Source organism: Notolepis coatsorum (assembly GCF_963971535.1).
Source record: "Notolepis coatsorum genome assembly, chromosome: 14".
Taxonomy (NCBI): Eukaryota; Metazoa; Chordata; class Actinopteri; order Aulopiformes; family Paralepididae; genus Notolepis; species Notolepis coatsorum.
In genome coordinates, this window is record NC_140178.1 from 15,648,888 (window position 1) to 15,670,148 (window position 21,261).

At 43.2% G+C, this 21,261-nt stretch overlaps 2 protein-coding genes across 2 annotated transcripts; one reads left to right on the forward strand and one right to left on the reverse strand.

The window, feature by feature from the left end:
• The first annotated feature begins 575 nt into the window (after window positions 1-575).
• crb3a (crumbs homolog 3a) lies at window positions 576-11,680 on the forward strand. Its single transcript, XM_084329883.1, has 4 exons — window positions 576-839; window positions 1,293-1,505; window positions 8,606-8,667; window positions 9,532-11,680. Exons 2-4 carry the CDS (start codon window positions 1,412-1,414, stop codon window positions 9,742-9,744), a joined length of 369 nt encoding a protein of 122 aa, XP_084186009.1. The 5' UTR covers window positions 576-839; window positions 1,293-1,411; the 3' UTR covers window positions 9,745-11,680.
• A 1,712-nt stretch (window positions 11,681-13,392) lies between these two features.
• Window positions 13,393-20,448, reverse strand: tubb4bl (tubulin, beta 4B class IVb-like). The gene is made up of 4 exons (XM_084329878.1): window positions 20,288-20,448; window positions 18,621-18,729; window positions 17,382-17,492; window positions 13,393-15,063 (listed from the first exon to the last, which is right to left on the reverse strand). Exons 1-4 carry the CDS (start codon window positions 20,342-20,344, stop codon window positions 14,006-14,008), a joined length of 1,335 nt encoding a protein of 444 aa, XP_084186004.1. The 5' UTR covers window positions 20,345-20,448; the 3' UTR covers window positions 13,393-14,005.
• Between the last annotated feature and the right edge of the window lie 813 nt (window positions 20,449-21,261).

A 21,261-nucleotide genomic window follows, 5' to 3' on the forward strand; every position in this document is an offset into this window, starting at 1 on the left:
AAGCCATCCTAGGTTGTCAAAGTGGGCAGGGGTGAGGTCTGAGGTGGGTTCTGGGGGTAAGGTCAAGCAGTAGTCTGACCAGTTTGTTTTGTGATGTTTGTAATCTTGTTTTAAGCGCCTTTGAGGTGCTTTGAGATGCAGACCAGAGAAAGACGTTTGTCTTGTTTACATCAGGGTCCCCCATTTTCAATTCATGCATCTGAATGGGCACAGAGTTGTGCACAGAATCGTGCGCGCGTCTCTCCTCCTCCACTCCGATGCGCAAAAAGACGCACAACAAACAAAGGAGGGATCTGTCCTGCAGGTTGATTCTCAGGTATTGTAACATGAGACCGGACCACGTGACGAGGGGAGTAGGGTATATCTGCAGAGCCGCAAGCCCAACGTCTGGGCGGGGCTTCGGGGCCTGTACTTGGTTTGAGGCGGGACTTCTGGGCCGAAGCTCCGCCTCACACCAAGTACAGGCCCCGAAGCCCCGCCCAGACGTTGGGCTTGCGGCTCTGCAGATATCCCCCATTGGACCAGGGCGATTTGAAGAGTGAAAGAAAAAAAGAAAAAGGTTTTACATAGAAACCAACAGGTACCCTGGTAGAGACCACGTAGAACCAGTGAGAGAAGATACGAGAAACCTAGGCTATACATACATTCTTTCCGCATCGATTTAGTAGGCGAGTTTATATATATGTATATATATATCTTGTTTTTGTAAGATATGGCGCTTTTATTATGTGGATAGGAGGACAAGGTGAGGCGGAAGCGATATAGTTCATTCGTGAGGAATTAACCGGTTGCATTTTCCATCGCCTCCGATCACCGCGGCTATAAACAACATATAACGGGTATGTAAACAAACTGTTGTAATTTCCGTGTAAAAAGTTGATTGTAAATAAAAGCATTTGATACTTTGAGTGGAGTGGGAATGCTATACACTTGCGAATGAGAGTGACAGGCCTATAGAAATAGCCTAACGGAACCAATTTAATATAGGCTATATTGTAATTTGTATTATTATTATTATCATTATTTTGAATCTATTAATAGCCGCTTGCCTCTCCATCTCAGCATAGTCATTCAACAACAGCCTATACACAGTAACACATGACTGACTCACACTGTGGCACCTGCTGTAGTGCTTCTGTTGTAACTTGTCTGAGTCAACTGCACCTCAGATTAACTCTACTCTGTTGCTTAAATTGACCTATTGTTGGGCTATACAATAGGCCTGATTGTCCTACTATCTCCTCGTTAAACTCGCCAGAGCAACAGGTGTCATTATTTTCTCGTCTCTTCAGAGGGGCGGCTGAATGTGAATGGTTGATCCTATGGTGAAATGGGCCCTAGCTGATGCCATGGAATCCACTTGCCAGTCTACCCTCCTCACTACTACTGGGCCTCCTGGCCACGGGCAGAGATGGCAGCCCTCCCGGATATGATGATGGCTCTGCCTGGACTCATGGCGGGGAGTGTCCTGCTGTTGGTGCTGGGTAGTAATAATCCTGTCTGGGGTGAGTCAATGAAACAAACCATCCTTCTGCGCGGGTGATTAAACTGGGTAATATATAAATTAGTACTACTGAGTAATAGTGCTAATCAGATGCATGTACAGAGTTGTATTAATATGTACGGTGATACAGGTATAAAGACACTATGGTAGTAAGTCGTACTGGCCAGCAGTGTAAGAGTAGGTAAGGGATATGTACAGATATAGATGTGGTATCACCCATACACACACGTGCATGCACACACACACGTACACACGTGATCGTACTATAGGCCTACTAGTGAGGACATCGCATTGATTTAAATTGTTTCCCCCCATGCTTTACCATAAGTGCCGTATGCCAAACCCTAACTCTACCAAATCTAATTCTAACCCACGATCATAACCGGTTCTCTAAATATAGCTGTACACACGCTCACACACACACACACACACACACACACACACACACACACACACACACACACACACACACACACACACACACACACACACACACACACACACACACACACACACACACACACACACACACACACACACACACACACACACACCACATGGCCATGACACACTTAAGGATAATGTAATAAATAGACAGCACCGCAAGGATCTGAAACATGCAGAGGCTTGTGTTATACATCTAGTAAGAATACTTACAAATAATCATCTTCTATTGTATGTAGAGATACGTGACAACAATATCTTTATATATATATACATTTTTGTGCCTTACATCTCCTATTCGAAATCAAATGAGTTTAAAACAACCAATAGATAAGATTGCCTAACTTCATTTCAGAGTATCACATTCGAGAACAGTTACAATATTCCACAGAGCGTCCTTTGCTAGTTTGAGAGTTGTCTCCATCTTCTAAAAAATACTTGATAATATCTACAGATGTGGTCTTGTCAGTCATAAGTCATAATCAATGCTCTAATTGCTTTGCCACTTACAAACTCCCCTCTGAGAGAAGAAACTACCCCAACCCCCCCCTCTACCCATGGCTCCTTGTTATCAAGGTGTACCTTTGTCCTTGGCAAGTTTAATATTTGCTTTAGTGAATGATTGACTGAGAGGCAGAAACCCCTTAGTAGGCTTTAAATTTTTCTAGCGAAAAGATTTGAAGTGAGATCGATTTGAAGTGATACTATACTATGGGGTTAACAAAACTTGGATTATTCCTTTTTGTTTTATTTTTGGATATTTGTAACACAAGCGTGTGTTGGCCGACTGACTTCACTGACCACAGTTACAGGCTGCATTCCAAGCTCTCTACCCCTCCTCCTCCCACTCCTCCCCCTCCTCCTCCTCTTCCTCCTCCTCTTGGATTCTCCCGCTCTAATGGTGACTGTGTAGTTACGTGATATCGCTGAGCGCTCACATGGGTCATGATGAAAAAAGTGTGTGGGAAAAAAACTTCAATTGAATACCTGAAAGACCTCGCTGCAACACAGACTCATCAGAAAACCTTTTATTTTAATGTATTATTTTTAATTACTATATATTATATTATTATTTTTAATACATTTTATTATTATTTTATTATATTATATTATTTATATATTTTTATACTCTTTATAATCTATTTTCTTTTAATTCTTTATTTATTTTTTATTTATTTCCCCTTTGTCTTTCTTCTTTTCTCATCTCTTTGTGCTCTGGGTGTGAATACATGCGTACGACTGAGCGAGTGTTTGTGTGTACATGTACAGTATGTATGTTCAACTCTCATTGTAACACATACTATAATTGTGTACGGGTGTGTCATAGCAATTATGTGCATTATATAAATGTGTGTATATATATGCAGATTATAAACAGTCAACAGATTATAAAGTTTATTATTTACCGCGTGTATACGTATGTAGATACATCTCTATGTACACTGCACAGCTTTCTAATAGGTAATCAGATGTGTATACTCCTGAGACCTAGGGGGGAAAAGGTGTTGTCGCTTGTATTTTTTTGGGGTCATTTCGGCCATGGAATTTGGTGAATTATATTAATATGTACTGTTGTTGGACTGTGGTAATTCCATGTACGAATAAATAAATGATGATGAATATACATTTTGTATCGGCAAAAATCCAACACAAACAAACTAGTAATGATTGTGGTTCCGGGAGAGTGCTCTCACCACTAGACTAAACTACCCACCCTGATACAAACACAGCTCTCACCACTAGACTAACACACACCCACCCTGATACAAACACACCTCTCACCACTAGACTAACACACACCCACCCTGATACAAACACACCTCTCACCACTAGACTAACACACACCCACCCTGATACAAACACAGCTCTCACCACTAGACTAAACTACCCACCCTGATACAAACACACCTCTCACCACTAGACTAACACACACCCACCCTGATACAAACACACCTCTCACCACTAGACTAAACTACCCACCCACCCTGATACAAACACAGCTCTCACCACTAGACTAAACTACCCACCCTGATACAAACACAGCTCTCACCACTAGACTAAACTACCCACCCTGATACAAACACAGCTCTCACCACTAGACTAAACTACCCACCCACCCTGATACAAACACACCTCGCTCTCACCACTAGACTAAACTACCCACCCACCCTGATACAAACACAGCTCTCACCACTAGACTAAACTACCCACCCACCCTGATACAAACACACCTCTCACCACTAGACTAAACTACCCACCCACCCTGATACAAACACACCTCTCACCACTAGACTAAACTACCCACCCTGATACAAACACACCTCTCACCACTAGACTAAACTACCCACCCACCCTGATACAAACACACCTCTCACCACTAGACTAAACTACCCACCCACCCTGATACAAACACACCTCTCACCACTAGACTAAACTACCCACCCACCCTGATAAAGACACAGCTCTCACTACTAGACTAACACACACCCACCCCGATACAAACACACCTCTCACCACTAGACTAAACTACCCACCCACCCTGATACAAACACAGCTCTCACCACTAGACTAACCTACGCCCTACCCACAGCCGTAAAATAATGTGAATCCCTACCCACCTTCAAAACCGCTCTAAAAGAGCACCTACGGGAGGCTGCAATTCTAAACTGGCCCCGGTAAATGTCCAAACCAATGTACAGTTTCCTCCCCCTCAAATGTATATATTCTCTTTTAGAAACTCTGTCTGTAAATAAACAGTACTGTATATTTGTATGTCATAAATGTTATGATGAATTGAAAATGGGGGACCCTGATGTAAACAAGACGAAAGTCTTTCTCTGGTCTGCATCCCCTTAACAATTGTGTATATTGGGGGTGGCTAAGTAGCGCAGTGGGCAAGGCACTCGCCACTAACGCAGGAGATGCTGGGTTAGAGCCCAGCTCTCGGCGTTGCTACCAGCTTGGCTGGTCGTTCATACTAACACAATTGGCAGTGTTAGGGGTGGGAAAGCTGGTGGGTGAGGATCGGACGTTGTGGACAGCGACTCCTACAGGTCGGTTGGTGCGCCTGTACAGCAGAATCAGGAAGCAACGGGGGCAGCGTGAGCCTCCCACGCGTCACTCCTCGCCACTGAGAGATTGCGCTGTACAGGTGAAAAGATGCGACGGCTGCCTCCTCGTGTACCCGAGGGGACACGTGATGCAAGGCTTGGTCCACATTGCAGCCGACCAGTGGGAGGCATGGTCTAGCAACGTTCGAGACATGGGAGGGTAGAATTGAAGGGAGAATTGGAGAGGCGAAATTGGGATGGGAGAAAAAAATTGAAAAAGGAGGAGAAAAAGTGGATAAAAAACAAAACAATTGTGTATATTGAGCCGTACTGTATTGTACCCATTCTGCAATCTGTTAATAAAATGTTCAATCAATCAATCAAACCCACCCACCACTAGACTAAGACACCCACCCTGATACAAACACAGCTCTCACCACTAGACTAACACACCCACCCTGATACAAACACAACAATACTATGATGATGATTATGGTTATACTTAGGGTTAAGGTTATGGTTAGTTTAAGGCTATCAGAAAAGTGTGTCTTGGTAGTCTTGAGGTAAAGGTAGTTGCCTTCCATGCGAGTGTCCTGTGTTTGTAAATACGTCAATATATGACTTATTTGTAATATGTACACATTGTACATTTTTGTAAATATATGACTTATGGTTATAATAACATAACGTACAATATGTACCTTTTTCCTGTGATCCGAAGTACTTTATTTACATATTTGAAGTGAGATGGGGCTGGTAGAGCATGCAGTGGATCGAAAAACAAACGTCCCTATAGTTGCTTCCTGCTGCACCTCTTATGTATCAGTAAACAGTGCAGAGGTGAGCAAGGTGTGTTTTTCTGGATGCTGGAGTTTGGCTGCAGCTCTTCTGGCTACAATTAGTCTGTACAACAAATCAAATGTATAGCCCGAGATCACATGGAATTATAGCTGTACAAGTCTTCTTGTACAAGTCAAGAAGAAACATCACAAAAGATCAAAAACAAAAAAACACCATAAAATCCAACTATGCAACCCTCCCAGACGTTCCCCAATGAAGATAAGGAACAACTCACAAAAAACCTAGCAATAGGGGGGAAAAAAGCACCACAGGTGGCGTGGAGGAGAGAAACCTTAGATGGGCTGTTCAAAGGGGATCCCCCAACTTGTATGTCGGTGACAGGGGTGTAAAAAGTACCCAGAAATTATACTTAAAGGGGAACTATTTTACTATTTCTTTCACTATTTGGGCACTTTTACACAATTCCTGTGAGTCTATGGAACACCTCTGTAATATATATATTTTTTTTATTCATTGTTTTGTATTTCTAATCAAGTCCTCAAAAACAGCATTTTTCTACCTCAAGATTTCGAGCTGTTTTGAGCCTGGGCTGCAGGTGCCACCTAAACCACTGTGCAGCAGTCGTCGTCTATCTCAACATTAACATGCAGCGGTGTCTTTCTGACATCACATATAGGCACATTTTCAAACGACTCAGTTCAGTGAGGGTGAATATTGTGAGAGGAGAATTGGAAGAATGCGCCAATATGAGAATTTTGAGACATAGATCATATTAATATAAGTTCACATAGCTAGGAAACAATGCTAAACACTCAAAAAGGCCATTTATAAGATAGTTCCCCTTTAAGTGAAAGTATGGGTACACAGTAAATTTCGCTGAGTACATTTTACTCAAACTGAGTCCATTTGTGCCCAAGTGAGTACAATTTTACTCAGTTTGAGTAAAATGTACTCAGCGAAATTGACTGTCTACCGTCTCAAAATCCTACTCAAGTATAAGTCAGAGTATCTGGCTAAAAACACACTTGAGTAAAAGTAAAAAAGTTTCTACTTTTAAATATACTTAAGTACTAAAAAGTAACAGTAAAAATGTCTGACATTTCATGGGATCGGGGGAGGCAAAGGAGACACTTCATTCTATAAGAATCAGTGTTGACTGCGGCCAAATAGAACATTTCATGGAGATAGGGCCATGGGTGCTCGTCTTGTCCGTCCACGCCGACCTTTTCGTCCTCTTCATCACTCGTACTATCGTTTGTGGCCATCTTCTGTAGCATGTCACTCTGACTGTCTATTCTTCTGATAGCAGCTGTTTAATCAAAGATCCCCGCTTTCTAGTCTTGCACAAGGACCAATCAGCATGGGTATGGGCGGTACATTTTCCATTGATGGGGATTTGATTGGGTGTTTTTAAATAAAGAGCGGCCGCAGGATTAATAACGTTAATGTTAGTTCGGCCAGAGAAACAAATATACTAATTAAAATTGTTGGACCTACGTGATTTGTACTTTGTAGGTCTGCATTTTAAATGTAAGGAGTAAAAAGTATGTTTTTTTTCTCTCTGAAATGTAATTGAGTAAAAAAGTACAAGTATACAAACCTAATAATACTAGAGTAAAGTACAAATCCCCCAAAACAGTACTTAAGTACTGTATTGTAAAGAAGTACAATTACTCAAGTACTTTACACCCCTGGTCGGTGATAATATAGTGTTGTAATGGATGATAGATGGATTGAGAATAGAACAGGCGAATAATTGGTATGAATATAATGAAACACACATATACACAAGGTAACAGTAGTATCTAAGGTACATAAGAACATTTAAAAAATGTAAATAAATAGAGCTAAGGACAACAACAAAAAAGAAAGCATAGGAAAACTGAGGGAGATGTAGAGTGGATCCATTCGCGCCTGTGGTCGTCAGAACCGGTTAGAGGAAGAATAGCCGCCCATAACTCTTAAAAAAGCAGGCTAATATTATAATCTTTCCTCATAACTCTGAAATGACTCCAAAAGGACATGTTTTTGGTAACATTCTTTGTTTGTTGTCGTCTGTTTGTTGCCCCATTGGACTGATTGCACCCATAAGAGCCTCAGCCAACATAAGCTCCCAGAAGAGGGACGTTTTCTCAGACGTGTTGCTATCGACGGGATGTAACTGTTCTTAATCTCAAAATCAACACGGCGGATGGCAGGCTATCGAAAAGCAGTGTGAAGGAGGTGTCTTAGTTTTGTGTTATTTGACAATCGAACGTAACAGAGTTCTAATATACTGTATTTTGAAGAGAGAGAGGGGTTTTTGGTACTCACCCAATGTCTGTGGGTCTGGTGAACCCACAACATTATTGGGATTTCATGTAAAAAAATACATAACAGATGTTAACTTTATGTCAATTACAATCAATCTACACAGCATATATGGTTAATATTTCCCATTTTTCAATAAAAGTGCTATTGGTAGTTTGTGATACAATGTGATTATAATTTTTTTCACGCAGTTTGGGGGGGAAAAGAACAAAGAATCCATTGTAATCAAGACATCAATAGAATCAATCATGTTTATCTTGAAAAATATAAATGAAACAAGGTGGTAAACCTTTTCATTTTTACCATATTTACTTGTTTTCACCTACAATTTCCACACTTTTCATCCCGAACACCAGAACACCACGTATGTAATATAAAAGTGTCTGGAGGTGCTCTCAATGAAAATGTGTTATTTTATATGTTCTTCACAGAAACTGAGCCATGGCCAATGAAAAGTTAATTCATTGTATCATTTCTCTTTTATTCCTTTTCACAGGGGGAAATACCACTATGCCCTACTATGCCCTACTACCAACTACCAACACCACTAGTAGTCCAGTGAGTTAATATCCTTAATTTGTATGTCACATGTATGTTTTATGTATACTGCACCTTGTGTATACTGTTTACTTTTACTCATAGTATATATTCAGATACAAATTCTGTATTGCCTATATTTATTGTAACATATAATATAACTGATAGGGCGTACAGACCCTCATCTGCACATTTGTTTACACTGTTTATCTCCTCCCCCATGCTCCTATGATGCCCGCATTTCCCCAAGGAGATCAATAAGATATCCCTTTATTGATCCCCTTGGGGAAATTCAGGCATCATAGCAGCATGGGGGAGGGGGGGTACAGGTATGGGCAGGCTAATAGTAGAAAGACATAAATACAGGCAATAAAACAGAGCAGAGCAGGCAAACACAATGTGGGGGAGGGTCGTCACACCCCCTCCCATAAGACAGGGACCCTAGGGTCACTGTTCTCAACCCCGACATTGTATCATCACCAAGGTGATTTAATTAACAAATAATAGCAGCAGATACAACGTGTCGACCCTCTGGTCTTTTTCAAGTATAAACACAACACAAAATTACATCTTTTTATACAGGGAATGAAATAGATTAGCTATCAGCCCCACCTGTTGATCAGGGGTGGTCCCAAGACTTGCATGTTTATTATTATTATTTTTTATACATGATTTAGTAACAATTTATCTTTTACATTTGACATTTTTTAGAAGGAGATTTTTTTAGAGAAATATATATATATTACATATATTAGACACAGTATTAGACATCATTTAAAGATAGGCAGCAGTGTGTACGGTACTTTCTTTGGACCCGGTCCAGGTCCTATAATAATGTCAGACAATGGACTAAATGTATCTGAAATACCTGTGTTCTTCAACCAGCCGGGGCTCAACATTGCAGCCATCGTGGCCCCCACCGTGACGCTGGGGGTCCTGGCCATCGCCTCGGCGGTCCTGGCCTGGCTCTTCTGCGTGGTGAAGAAGAAGAGGCAGACGGAGGGCACGTACAGACCCCGGGACGTGGAGCATTCGGGGGAGCGTAGCGTGGAGACGCCGGACGCACTCAAGCTGCCGAAGGAGGAACGACTCATTTGAGTTGTGTGTGTGTGTGTTGCTGCTGAAGTGAAGTCACATTGTCGAAGAGGACAGATCCAGAGTCAGCCAGGTCGTTGTGTGTGTTGCTGCTGAAGTGAAGTCACATTGTCGAAGCGGACAGATCCAGAGTCGGCCAGGTCGTTGTGTGTGTTGCTGCTGAAGTGAAGTCACATTGTCGAAGAGGACAGATCCAGAGTCGGCCAGGTCGTTGTGTGTGTTGCTGGGGAAGTGAAGTCACATTGTCTAAGAGGACAGATCCAGAGTCGGCCAGGTCGTTGTGTGTGTTGCTGGGGAAGTGAAGTCACATTGTCGAAGAGGACAGATCCAGAGTCAGCCAGGTCGTTGTGTGTGTTGCTGGGGAAGTGAAGTCACATTGTCGAAGAGGACAGATCCAGAGTCAGCCAGGTCGTTGCGTCGGGAGTACTACCAAGACACGGCTGCCGTACGCGGCGCCATCTTGGAAGACGTACACCCTGTCAGCGGCCTCCTCTCTTTGTTCTAAAAGTTGACCAATGACCAAAAAGAAGACAAAATGTCTCCAGAGTGTGGGAGAAGCTAGCTCCAGGCTCTGGCTACACACAGGACTTGTAGTTATGTTCTCTCCTCTGTTTCCTGTAACACATGCCGTGATAAACACTGGAATATATCTGAAAGTGACAGATGTATAGTGACAATTGCAATTTGAGGAGGCACTGGACAGTCCACCTGCACTAAATGAAAGAAGAGCTGCAGTATTCTAATTCCACGGATGTTTTCTTTTAGAGACTACAGTTTCACTTGCCTTAAGGTACCTTAAAGGTGCTGTAAGTGTTATGTTTGTTAGAATAAGTGGTCTACATGTAAAAAATAATAGCTCTACACTCCGAAAGCCATCACTGATATAGATTGTCTGGTCAGAAAAATTAGTCTCTCAGTCCCTCCTGCTCTGCAGTAAACCGAAAATACATTTTCTGGTATCCCATTCCCACTTTATCCAATCAGGAGAGAGAACTCCACTGCAAAAATGGTCTGACAAACATTAGAAATAAAAACTAGTTTTAAGCAAATGTGTCCTTGAAAGAAATAAAACAATCTACCAGTGCAGTAAGCAAATTTGGCTTGGCAAAGATTTCTAATAAGTAAAAAATATCTAGGTTTCTCTCTCCTGATTGGATAAAGTGGGAAGGGATACTAGAAAATGCATTTTGTGTTTACTGCAGAGTGGAGGGCCTTGGAGATCCATGTTACTGACCAGACACTATATCAGTGATGACAGTCAGAATGTAGAGCTATTTAACACATATTTGAACAAAAGAAATACCACTTACAGCACCTTTAACAGACGACTGTGTATATGAATTGATAACCGGATTTATCCTTTGAGGAGAATCAAGCTGTGATAGCTGAATACATGAAACAATGTATATGCAAATGATAATATTTATATGATTCGTGTACATGCTACCGTTAGAAGTATATGTGTAGTTGTGTACCTTATGATTTTGAATTTAACTTAAGGCAAGCTTTGTGTACAAGGAAACTATTACTACTGATTGTCTGGAATAATTTCATCAGCACAGCTTACACTAATCTTTTACCTCAAATGCACATCTTACTACTGAGTCCTGAGACTGCTGATGAGTCAATTGCATTACAATATTGAATATACTAATATTCAATATTTTTATATAAAACTAGTCTTGTTTAACAAATTATGTTATAGCCCACTAGGAATCACATCGAGCACCAAATGAATGATTGTTTATACTTGAAATACGTTTATTTAATTTTATTTCCTGATTAAATGATCAACCGTTTTATATTTTGTCGTCATCACGATGAAGTTTTTTTGGTCATAGCACGTTTGTGCATTTTCTATGTTAAATAAATACTACTGAATATTTGTAGAATAGTTTCCCGAAACTTTGTATAAACAAAGAAAAGAAAACAAACCTTTTTACCGTCTTTCACTATTATGTACCTTACTACTATGCTTGTAGTACTACACATCATGCTAATATGTCTATACTACTGAGCCATTCAGCCATTGTGTAGTGTGTGCCTGGTGCCAGTGTGTGGCAGGCAGCCATTGAGCCTGGGTGTTACCAGTGGTGGTGAAGGAGGCAATTTCCACCCTACATTGTGGGGAGCGCTTTGAGTGTCTAGAAAAGCGCTATATAAATGTAATGATCATTCATTCACTATGCAGTTCGACACTATTTGATGAACAATGCCACTGACCCTTAGCTGCCAGAGATCTACCCCTCCTGCTGACTTGTTCACAATCTGTAACATGTGAATTCTAGTTATATGAAGGGTTCTCCAGTGACATCATCATTCATTAACATTTCTGTTGCTCTTGAATTTAGAAATGTTCACTCTGTTGTGAAAAAAAAACAGATCAGTCACATATGACCAAAAATAAATCAGATTTGGGTCACTTTTGTCAGCAGTCTGAATGTAGCCATTGTTCCAAAGCTCTCTAGCTACAGGGCCGCACATAAACCTGGACCTTCCCGACATATTTAACCCTCAAAAGGGCTCCAGCGTGAAAATATTTAAGATTTCCTCTATTTTAGTCATATTTCAGGAGCCATTTTTATATAACTATTATTACAAGGAACAAGGCGTCATTTACGTGTTCAATTTGTGATGGCAGTAATGTGTCAAAACAGGGTCATCCATATATTCCTAGTCCTATGTTCCCCCATTTCTAAGAAACCTTCCTCGCATCAAGATTAGGACCCATCTTCCCTCAGGCCTACAGCACATAACGTGTTGCTGCCCCCCCCCCCCCCCCCCCCATGATATTGCTGCAGTAATAGTGATCGTCTTGGCTTCCCTGGATAGCAGCCATTTTGAACTGAGGAAAAATAGGGCTGTTGGAAGACACTTCTGTCGAACCAACTACAAAAATAACCTAACTGCGTGTTCTCTTATTATACACAATTAACCAAGCCTAGTTATTAACGTCTACAATGCTCTATTCATTCATTCTTTCTGAGATAATCTCAGTCATACTGGGAAAAATAACCGATTTGGGCCAGCATGCCACACCATGTTCGCTCAGCGGAATAGACTAGAGCATTGTTCCTTCCAAGATTTAGGACATCGCGACAAATCAAGTCAGCTGACCACACCCTACGCAGAGCTCTGCGTCCAGACGTCACAGCCTGGAACATGTAAATCAGCTGACTGTGGTATCGTCGCATCACAAGTTGCTTCCAACTTTTATAGATCTTTTTATTATTATTATTATTTATAGCCTGCTTATGGTGCATGCTGCCCTCTAGTGTGAATGTCACAGGAAAGGAGGCTATGATCACGTATATATAAAGTCTAATGCACTGTCGCCTCACAGCTAGACGGTGCTGGGATTGCCAGGTACCCGGGTGGGGCATCTCCCGGGCCTGTGTGGAGTTTGCATGTTCTTCCCCCCCCGGGCTCGCAAGGGTTTCCCCTCCCGATTAGATAAACCCAATGGAACCCATCTGTTCATGTAGAACAGATGGCTAACTAAGACAGACCGGAGCACTTGGCTTGGTCACCGGGCGTGGCCCCACGCCGCAGCCCATGTCTGTTCCCGGCTGCCCTTGGAAGGGGATGGGTCAAGTACAAGTACATTTCAACAGACCACGCGTCAAATGAATCAAGAGGAAACACAAGAGGTAGATTGATTGGCCTTTAATCGGATAACAAACCTCCCAATTCCAAGGCTTCACAGTTAAAACCTTCAGAATTGTGCAGAACGGCGATGGGGAGAGAGAGATATAAGGATGGCAATAAAAGTACATTCACAACATACAAAAAAACACAATGAAAAAAGTCCACTCTCTGTTTAACATCAAGCTCCAACACTAGAATGAATAGCGGTGGAGGGTGATGTCTTTTTGTTTGTCTCGTTTTTAAAAGTGCGACAAAGCATTCAATTCTTAATGGAGAGAAGTGGGGAATTAGGGATGGGCATCCAATTTAGAATATTCGCGGTCGTTAATTTAGAATAATTTATTACATATTTTCCCTCGTTTTTACCGGCAACTACATGGTGTATATCGAGAGGGGACCCCTATTAACTTCAACTTGAACTATTAACCATGACACTGCTGACCGGCGCGTCGGGGGCAAATACACCAGATCGGTATTCGAACAGTTCCCAGTGAGTGACTATCGAATAGTAAATTTTCATTAGGAACTTTGCCCACAATACATCCCTTGTAGGGAAGGAACGGGTGTAGTGGTTATGGAACGTAGGGGACCGTTGGGGGGGGGGGGGGGTGTCGTCTTAGGCCACTTCCTCCTCTCCCTCCTCCTCGAACTCGCCCTCCTCTGTGGTGGCGTCCTGGTACTGCTGGTACTCCGACACCAGGTCGTTCATGTTGCTCTCCGCCTCGGTGAACTCCATCTCATCCATGCCCTCTCCGGTGTACCAATGGAGGAAGGCCTTGCGCCGGAACATGGCGGTGAACTGCTCGGAGATGCGCTTGAACAGCTCCTGGATGGCCGTGCTGTTCCCGATGAAGGTGGCGGACATCTTGAGGCCGCGGGGAGGAATGTCGCAGACTGCCGTCTTCACGTTGTTCGGGATCCACTCGACAAAGTAGCTGCTGTTCTTATTCTGGACGTTGAGGATCTGCTCGTCCACCTCCTTCATGGACATGCGTCCGCGGAACACCGTGGCCACCGTCAGGTAGCGGCCGTGGCGGGGGTCGCACGCCGCCATCATGTTCTTGGAGTCGAACATCTGCTGCGTGAGCTCGGGCACCGAGAGGGCGCGGTACTGCTGGCTCCCCCTGCTGGTGAGCGGGGCGAAGCCGGGCATGAAGAAGTGGAGGCGGGGGAAGGGCACCATGTTGACGGCCAGCTTGCGGAGGTCGGCGTTCAGCTGGCCGGGGAAGCGGAGGCACGTGGTGACGCCGCTCATGGTCGCCGACACCAGGTGGTTCAGGTCGCCGTACGTGGGCGTGGTGAGCTTGAGGGTGCGGAAGCAGATGTCGTACAGAGCCTCATTGTCAATGCAGTAGGTCTCGTCTGTGTTCTCCACCAGCTGGTGGACGGAGAGCGTGGCGTTGTAGGGCTCCACCACTGTGTCGGACACCTTGGGGGAGGGCACCACGCTGAAGGTGTTCATGATGCGGTCGGGGTACTCCTCGCGGATCTTGCTGATGAGCAGCGTGCCCATGCCGGAGCCCGTGCCGCCGCCCAGGGAGTGCGTGAGCTGGAAGCCCTGCAGGCAGTCGCAGCTCTCCGCCTCCTTCCTCACCACGTCCATCACAGAGTCCACCAGCTCTGCGCCCTCCGTGTAGTGGCCCTTGGCCCAGTTGTTCCCGGCTCCGCTCTGGCCTGGAAAATGGGACACAAGTAGCGGTTAATCGCCGACCTCAGCCATCGTCTCCCGGAACTGTGCCACGATGACAGCCCCTCCCCCATACCATATAAACTCTGCACTACACCCTAGGCTCTGAACAGTTTCCTATACTCCTAATTTATACCTACCTACTGCTTTCACTATTCTGCTTTTCAGAATATGACTATGATAGCATGTACAATAGTGCATGATATACCACATCTATATTTATCGAATATGTATATATCGATATCTGTCTGAATATACCTGCATATAATCCTTCTATATACCTACTTATAGACCTGCATACAACATATGCTATATATTTTTTTATTCTTACCGTATATATAGATATATATCCACATCAGTCTGTACATACCTGTATATAACATAGCTGTCAACATTGGGATTTGAAGAAACTGGATATTTCGCCCTTCCCCCCCCCCTCCCAATGTAGTCTCCTCCCCCTCGTATGTATATTATATTGTCTGCACTGCGCAGCCGGGAGGCCATAGATTTAGAATAGATAGAAAGGGCATTGTGGTGCATCATAATTAATTTGTTGAATACAATAGTATTTTTATAACGTCGACACAAATTAAAGAATATTTACACTAAGTTCTCTTTTACCTCTTATTTAATTAATTCATTAATTTAATTGTAATTTAATCATTTAATTGTAGGCACTGTTTATATTGTACATAGTCCTGTGTGTTGTATATTGTGTCCTGTTACTTTTGTGTTTATTGTCTCTTTCTATATACACCGTGGGAAGGGGGGCACGTAATTGAATTTTATACGGACACATGGGTCTAATACAGCAATGGATTATGGGTAAATGCAACGTTAAAGCAGTGCCAATGTAAGACTGACTTTACATTAAACGAATGACAATATAGTATAAAGTAGGGTATTATTTGGACTAAATGGTGTTGTCTCACCCTACTCGCATGTTGAGGGAGAGCACCATACATTATACACTGAGAAACCACGGCCGAGAGTGAGCTCTCCGGGAACAACCCCACATTGCCGGTATCACTTGAGGAGTGTGCAGAAGGGAGAGGACAGAGAGAAGAGGCTTCCCCCCTTTGGGTGGCACTGCGAGACATGAGATGATGCTTGGATTGTGATTGTATGACAAGAGGAGCAGAGAAGAAGGAGACAGAGACGATAGTAATGTGTTTTGAAGATGAGAAGAAGAGTGTAAACTAGATTGTAGTTAGGCAGCAATACGCCGAAAGGTGTCTAGACTGCTGGATATTCACAAGAAGAAGAAGCTTCTCTGCCTTTTGTAGGTAGGTAGGTAGTTGTAGAATGTAATACATTTCGCGCTAAACCACTCCTTTATCTGGTCGCTGTTCTTCTTCGGGTCGCAACAGTCTTCCGGTCTGACTTCCTGTGCCAACGTTCTAATCTACACTGCTGCCATCTGTCATCACGGAGGGAATTGCAGCCATTTTGGAGGAAAAAAAAGTAAAAAAAAACGGGACAAATACGGGAAAATATTTTAACGGGATGATGGCGGGAAGGAAGGTTGAAATACAGTAGAATCCCGGGAAAAACTGGATGGTTGACAGGTATGGTATATAATCCTTTTTACATATCTGTAGATACTATATATATATATATATATATATATATATATATATATATATATATATATATATATATATATATATATATATATATATATATACATATCCCTTACTAGTTACACTGCTGGCCAGTACGACTTACTAAAATAGTGTCTTTAACCTGCATCACTGTACATATTACTACTACAACATCCAATTAGCACTCATTTATATATTTTATACCCAGTTTAATCACCTGTATATTGCTATTGAACTTTACGGTTATTTGCACTCCGGTTGGATGCCAAACCTCTTTTCGTTGTACTGTACTGGTGCTGTCTAATGACAATACATTTTAATCTAATAATAGCTTGGATTTATAATAGCACCGTTCAAGAAACCGGAGGACGCTTTAAAAAGCAGCAAAAAAGACACATAAGCACAATAATAGTAATAATAGTAAAGGACAGGGAGACAACTAGAACACTTCATGAACAGGTGGGGTTTTAGGGCCGTCTTGAAGGAGTCCCGGGGTGTGGCTGAGCTCATCTCAGCCTGGAGAGAGCTCCAGAGGGTGGGGTTTGCCACGCCCAAGGCTCTGTGTCCCCCATAGGGGGGATGGAGAGCAGAGCCGTGTCGAGTTAACCAGGGAGGCACAGTCAGCACGTCCAGGAACTAAATCAATATACTCTTATGCTGAAGACCGGGGTTTACATCTGCTGCGATCGCGCACCACTTACCGAAGACAAAGTTGTCGGGCCTGAAGATCTGTCCGAAGGGGCCGGACCGGACCGAGTCCATGGTGCCGGGCTCCAGGTCGACCAGGATGGCGCGGGGAACGTACTTCTCACCTGCAGTGACGAGGAATGAATCAACAATACTTTCCTAAATCTATACTTTATATGGTTTTATATTTTTTTATTAGTAAAAAAAATTGTGAAGTATACAAAACATCACACGTGATAATGTGCATTGTGCATGAACAATGGTGACAACTATTGGTGTAGCAGGTATATCCCCGACCGGCCCGAAGTCTCCATCCACCATTTTGACCACGAGCAGTAGTTGATGTTGTTAGTTTAATGAGAATAGCGCCACCGTGAGGTCAAATGCCTCAGAACGTCACAGGCCTCCTTGCTATTGAACGGAAAACATATTTAGGTGGAAATTATTTTTTCCGCCATTCAAAATGGCGACTAAATTCCAATATGGCTGACTTCATAGGTCATAATGGCAAAGCTGCAAGAGTAGACACATCTCTGAATATCAATAAAAATATCACTAATTATTACATGGCGTTTTAACATTCGCCAAAATGCTTGATTGTGATTGGTCAATAGCGCTCGTCAGAGGTCCGTTATTACTCGATAATGACCGCTGTGCGCAATCAAGCCCACTGACATCAGTGCAATGAGACACTGCCGGGGAAGCTGCCGGCGATGACAGGGCGGAGCGACAGAACAGAACTGCGTCTGCATTTGATCTCGTCCTGTCGATGGTGTAAAATGAAGTATAGTGTTAGTAAGTTAGCCATGTAATAAGCGGGATAATGTATAGCTATACTCGGTCATTGTCGCAAAAATAATTGACCTTCACTACGTTTAAAGAACACCTCAGCGAGGCGCCTCGGTATTCTAAACTCTGTGTCGCTCAATTATTTTGCGACAATGACCTGGTAGTTATCCCTTACATATCACAGACTGTATAACAAACGGACCAGGAGATACTCATTTGAAAATTGAAGGTTTGGCCTGATGGTGGCGCTAGAGAAGAAACCAAAATCGAGAAGGTTCTTCCTCAAGGAGTCATGGATGTGCACCACAAATCTGAAAAGATTTGCAAGAAAAGCCATTCACGTCATCATCGTCTTCCCTCGTGGGATCTGGCACGACGGGGGCGGTGGCCGGGGTGAACCCGCAATATCCCAGACACTGTCGCTCGAGGATATAAATATATATAAATCTTTGCTTTTCGGTTACCTGAGGCCTCATTGTAGTAGACGTTGATCCTCTCTAGCTGCAGATCACTGTCTCCGTGGTAGGAACCGGTGGGATCAATGCCGTGCTCGTCACTAATCACCTCCCAGAACTGAAGGACGGATAACGATGCAGATGGTCAGAACCAGACACAGGGCGCGTCACCCATTAATGCTACAACTCGATACAAATATAGAGAGCAACCACCCCACCCCGCCCAATAAAGAGAGTGACTGTGATGAGCTGCTCTAGAAATGAACAAAGTGGGCCATCCATCCATCGCCTCCTACTTCCAACGTAATACCATCCTTTATCAGATTAGTTCTACATGTCGGCTCTTAAACGAAGCAGGTGGGAATAAACAGCAAGCCATTGTCACGGAACAGTGCAGCATAACTAAAAATACATTCCAACGGATTGAGATTTCATATTAACAATTGGATTGAAGAAAGAATGCATTTTATTTTTTTTAATATATATATATATCCAAATGTGCTTTATTCTATTAGTAGTAGTGGTCTCAGTTCGGAAGCAGAACATGTAACCGTGGAATCATCCCCCTGGGTGTCTCAGTCAGTGTCTCTATAATCTCTCCCAAATCCATTGTCTCTGGTCAGACTTAGTACTTGATGACGTCGCACGTTTGAGCTTTATTATCACTCGTTTTTGGATCTGGGAGAGATAATTAATTATTATTATTATTATTATTAGAGATCCGAGATCCAGATCAAAAACGAGTATGTGATAATAAATAAACCTCAAGCGTGTGACGTCATCAAGTACCAAGTGAAGAACAGACAACAGACCGGGAGGAGGAACAACACGGTCTGAAACTGGGCGTTGTTCCCCTTTAAGTGAAGCAGAGCGCGCGGTCTGATTTTAAGCATCAACGGCTCACTCACAACGGTTCACAATAACAACATCACATTCATTAAATATCAAAATACCTCGACGTTAAAACTGTCAAGACGTCGTGAATAAGGTTTGCGAAACTGTTAAATTGATGTAAAACCCCCGTGTAATACTAAAAACCGGTGCAGAGCCCCCCACGCCCCTCCCCTACCGGTTTTCGAGAATCTTCTCGGGGGTGGATTATTATAGAGACCATAGACAGCCCCTCCCGCCACGGTGCGCCAATAGGGTCCAGCTGAGGCGCCGGAGAATCCGCTCACTGGGCCAAGCTGTGGGTTCGTGGCTGCCACAGGCTTGCCCCCTTGAGAGGAATTTTCCGGCGCTGCAGCTGGACCCTAGTCCTCTTCGAAGGGAGCCGGCTCTTTTGGCGCCGACCCTTTCCCAGAAAATAACGACGCCATCTTTTGTTATATATATAAATATAAATTGGGCGGGGTTACTTGGTCTCAAATCAAAACCGTTCGTTTAATTGATGAAATTATACGATTTAGATACTTAATAGCCCCTGGAAACGAAGCCTCGCATCGTTAAAATGTATGTCCTCGTCGAATAAATAAATAAATAAATAAAACGCTTATTATCCTTATCCCGCCAGTGCCACCAAGTATGAATCGGTTCCATTCATTAGCAACCGTCGTTCAAAAGAATGGGATCGGTCGCTAACTGTCACATCACTAGTCTAAAGCTAGCACACAGTGTAGTCTAAAAAAAACAGTCACAATTAACGCAATAATTATGCCAATAATAAAGAATAATACCTTAGCTCCGATCTGGTTACCGCATTGGCCGGCTTGTAAATGCACTATTTCGCGCATTTTGACGGGAGAAGTATATTCGGTTGCTGTCCCAACAGTTGGACGGAGATCTCAGTCGGGAGGATGCTGCTGCTGCTTTTAACTGCTCTGCTCTGACTGAGTGACCGCGAGCTCCGCTGCACCGCCTCTCCCGCCACTACCGGCGCGAGCTGGTGGCGCAAGCTGACGTCATTTCCATGGTAACCAAAGAGCTGGAGGAGAGAGGGAGGGTCTTGTGTTCGTGGAGATGGTGGATAGGATGCGGAGATAGATAAAGAAGCCAGGCCAGACACTCTCTCTCTCTCTGGAGCATCAGTGACTCGACGATTCTACTGCATGGGAGGTCTCTCTATCTCTCCCTCTCCCCAATCTCTCTCCCCCAAATCTCTCTCTCTATATATCTCACACACACACAAACAATTTAGTGATTTGCCAGACACTCACGCTTCAATGACTCTCTCTCTCTCTCTCTCTCTCTCTCTCTCTCTCTCTCTCTCTCTCTCTCTCTCTCTCTCTCTCTCTCTCTCTCTCTCTCTCTCTCTCTCTCTCTAGGAACAAGATGATAGTGAAAATAATAATAATAAAAATGTAAGAAATGTGGAACAGTTACTCAGTATTAAATGTATTAAATATTGCACCCATACGTGGTCAGATTCTCCTGTCCACTGGCTGTCCCTCAGCTGATTGCATCTCCATACATAATGTGCAGCTAATATGGTGCACTCGGATTTCTCTGCGAGAAGATATTGCAGTGAGGATTTGTTATAGTTCTCAAATTCTTTATATAATCCTGGGTCATTTTGGGGAGACTGAGGCTCTAATGTCTTATAAATATGTGTCACAGTGTAATGGGAAGTGCAGGTCTGTCTCCACCTCTCCTTGGGCTTTTCTCTGGGCAGCCATGTCTGTCGGTGTCAACCTGTTTCTACTGCTAGGCT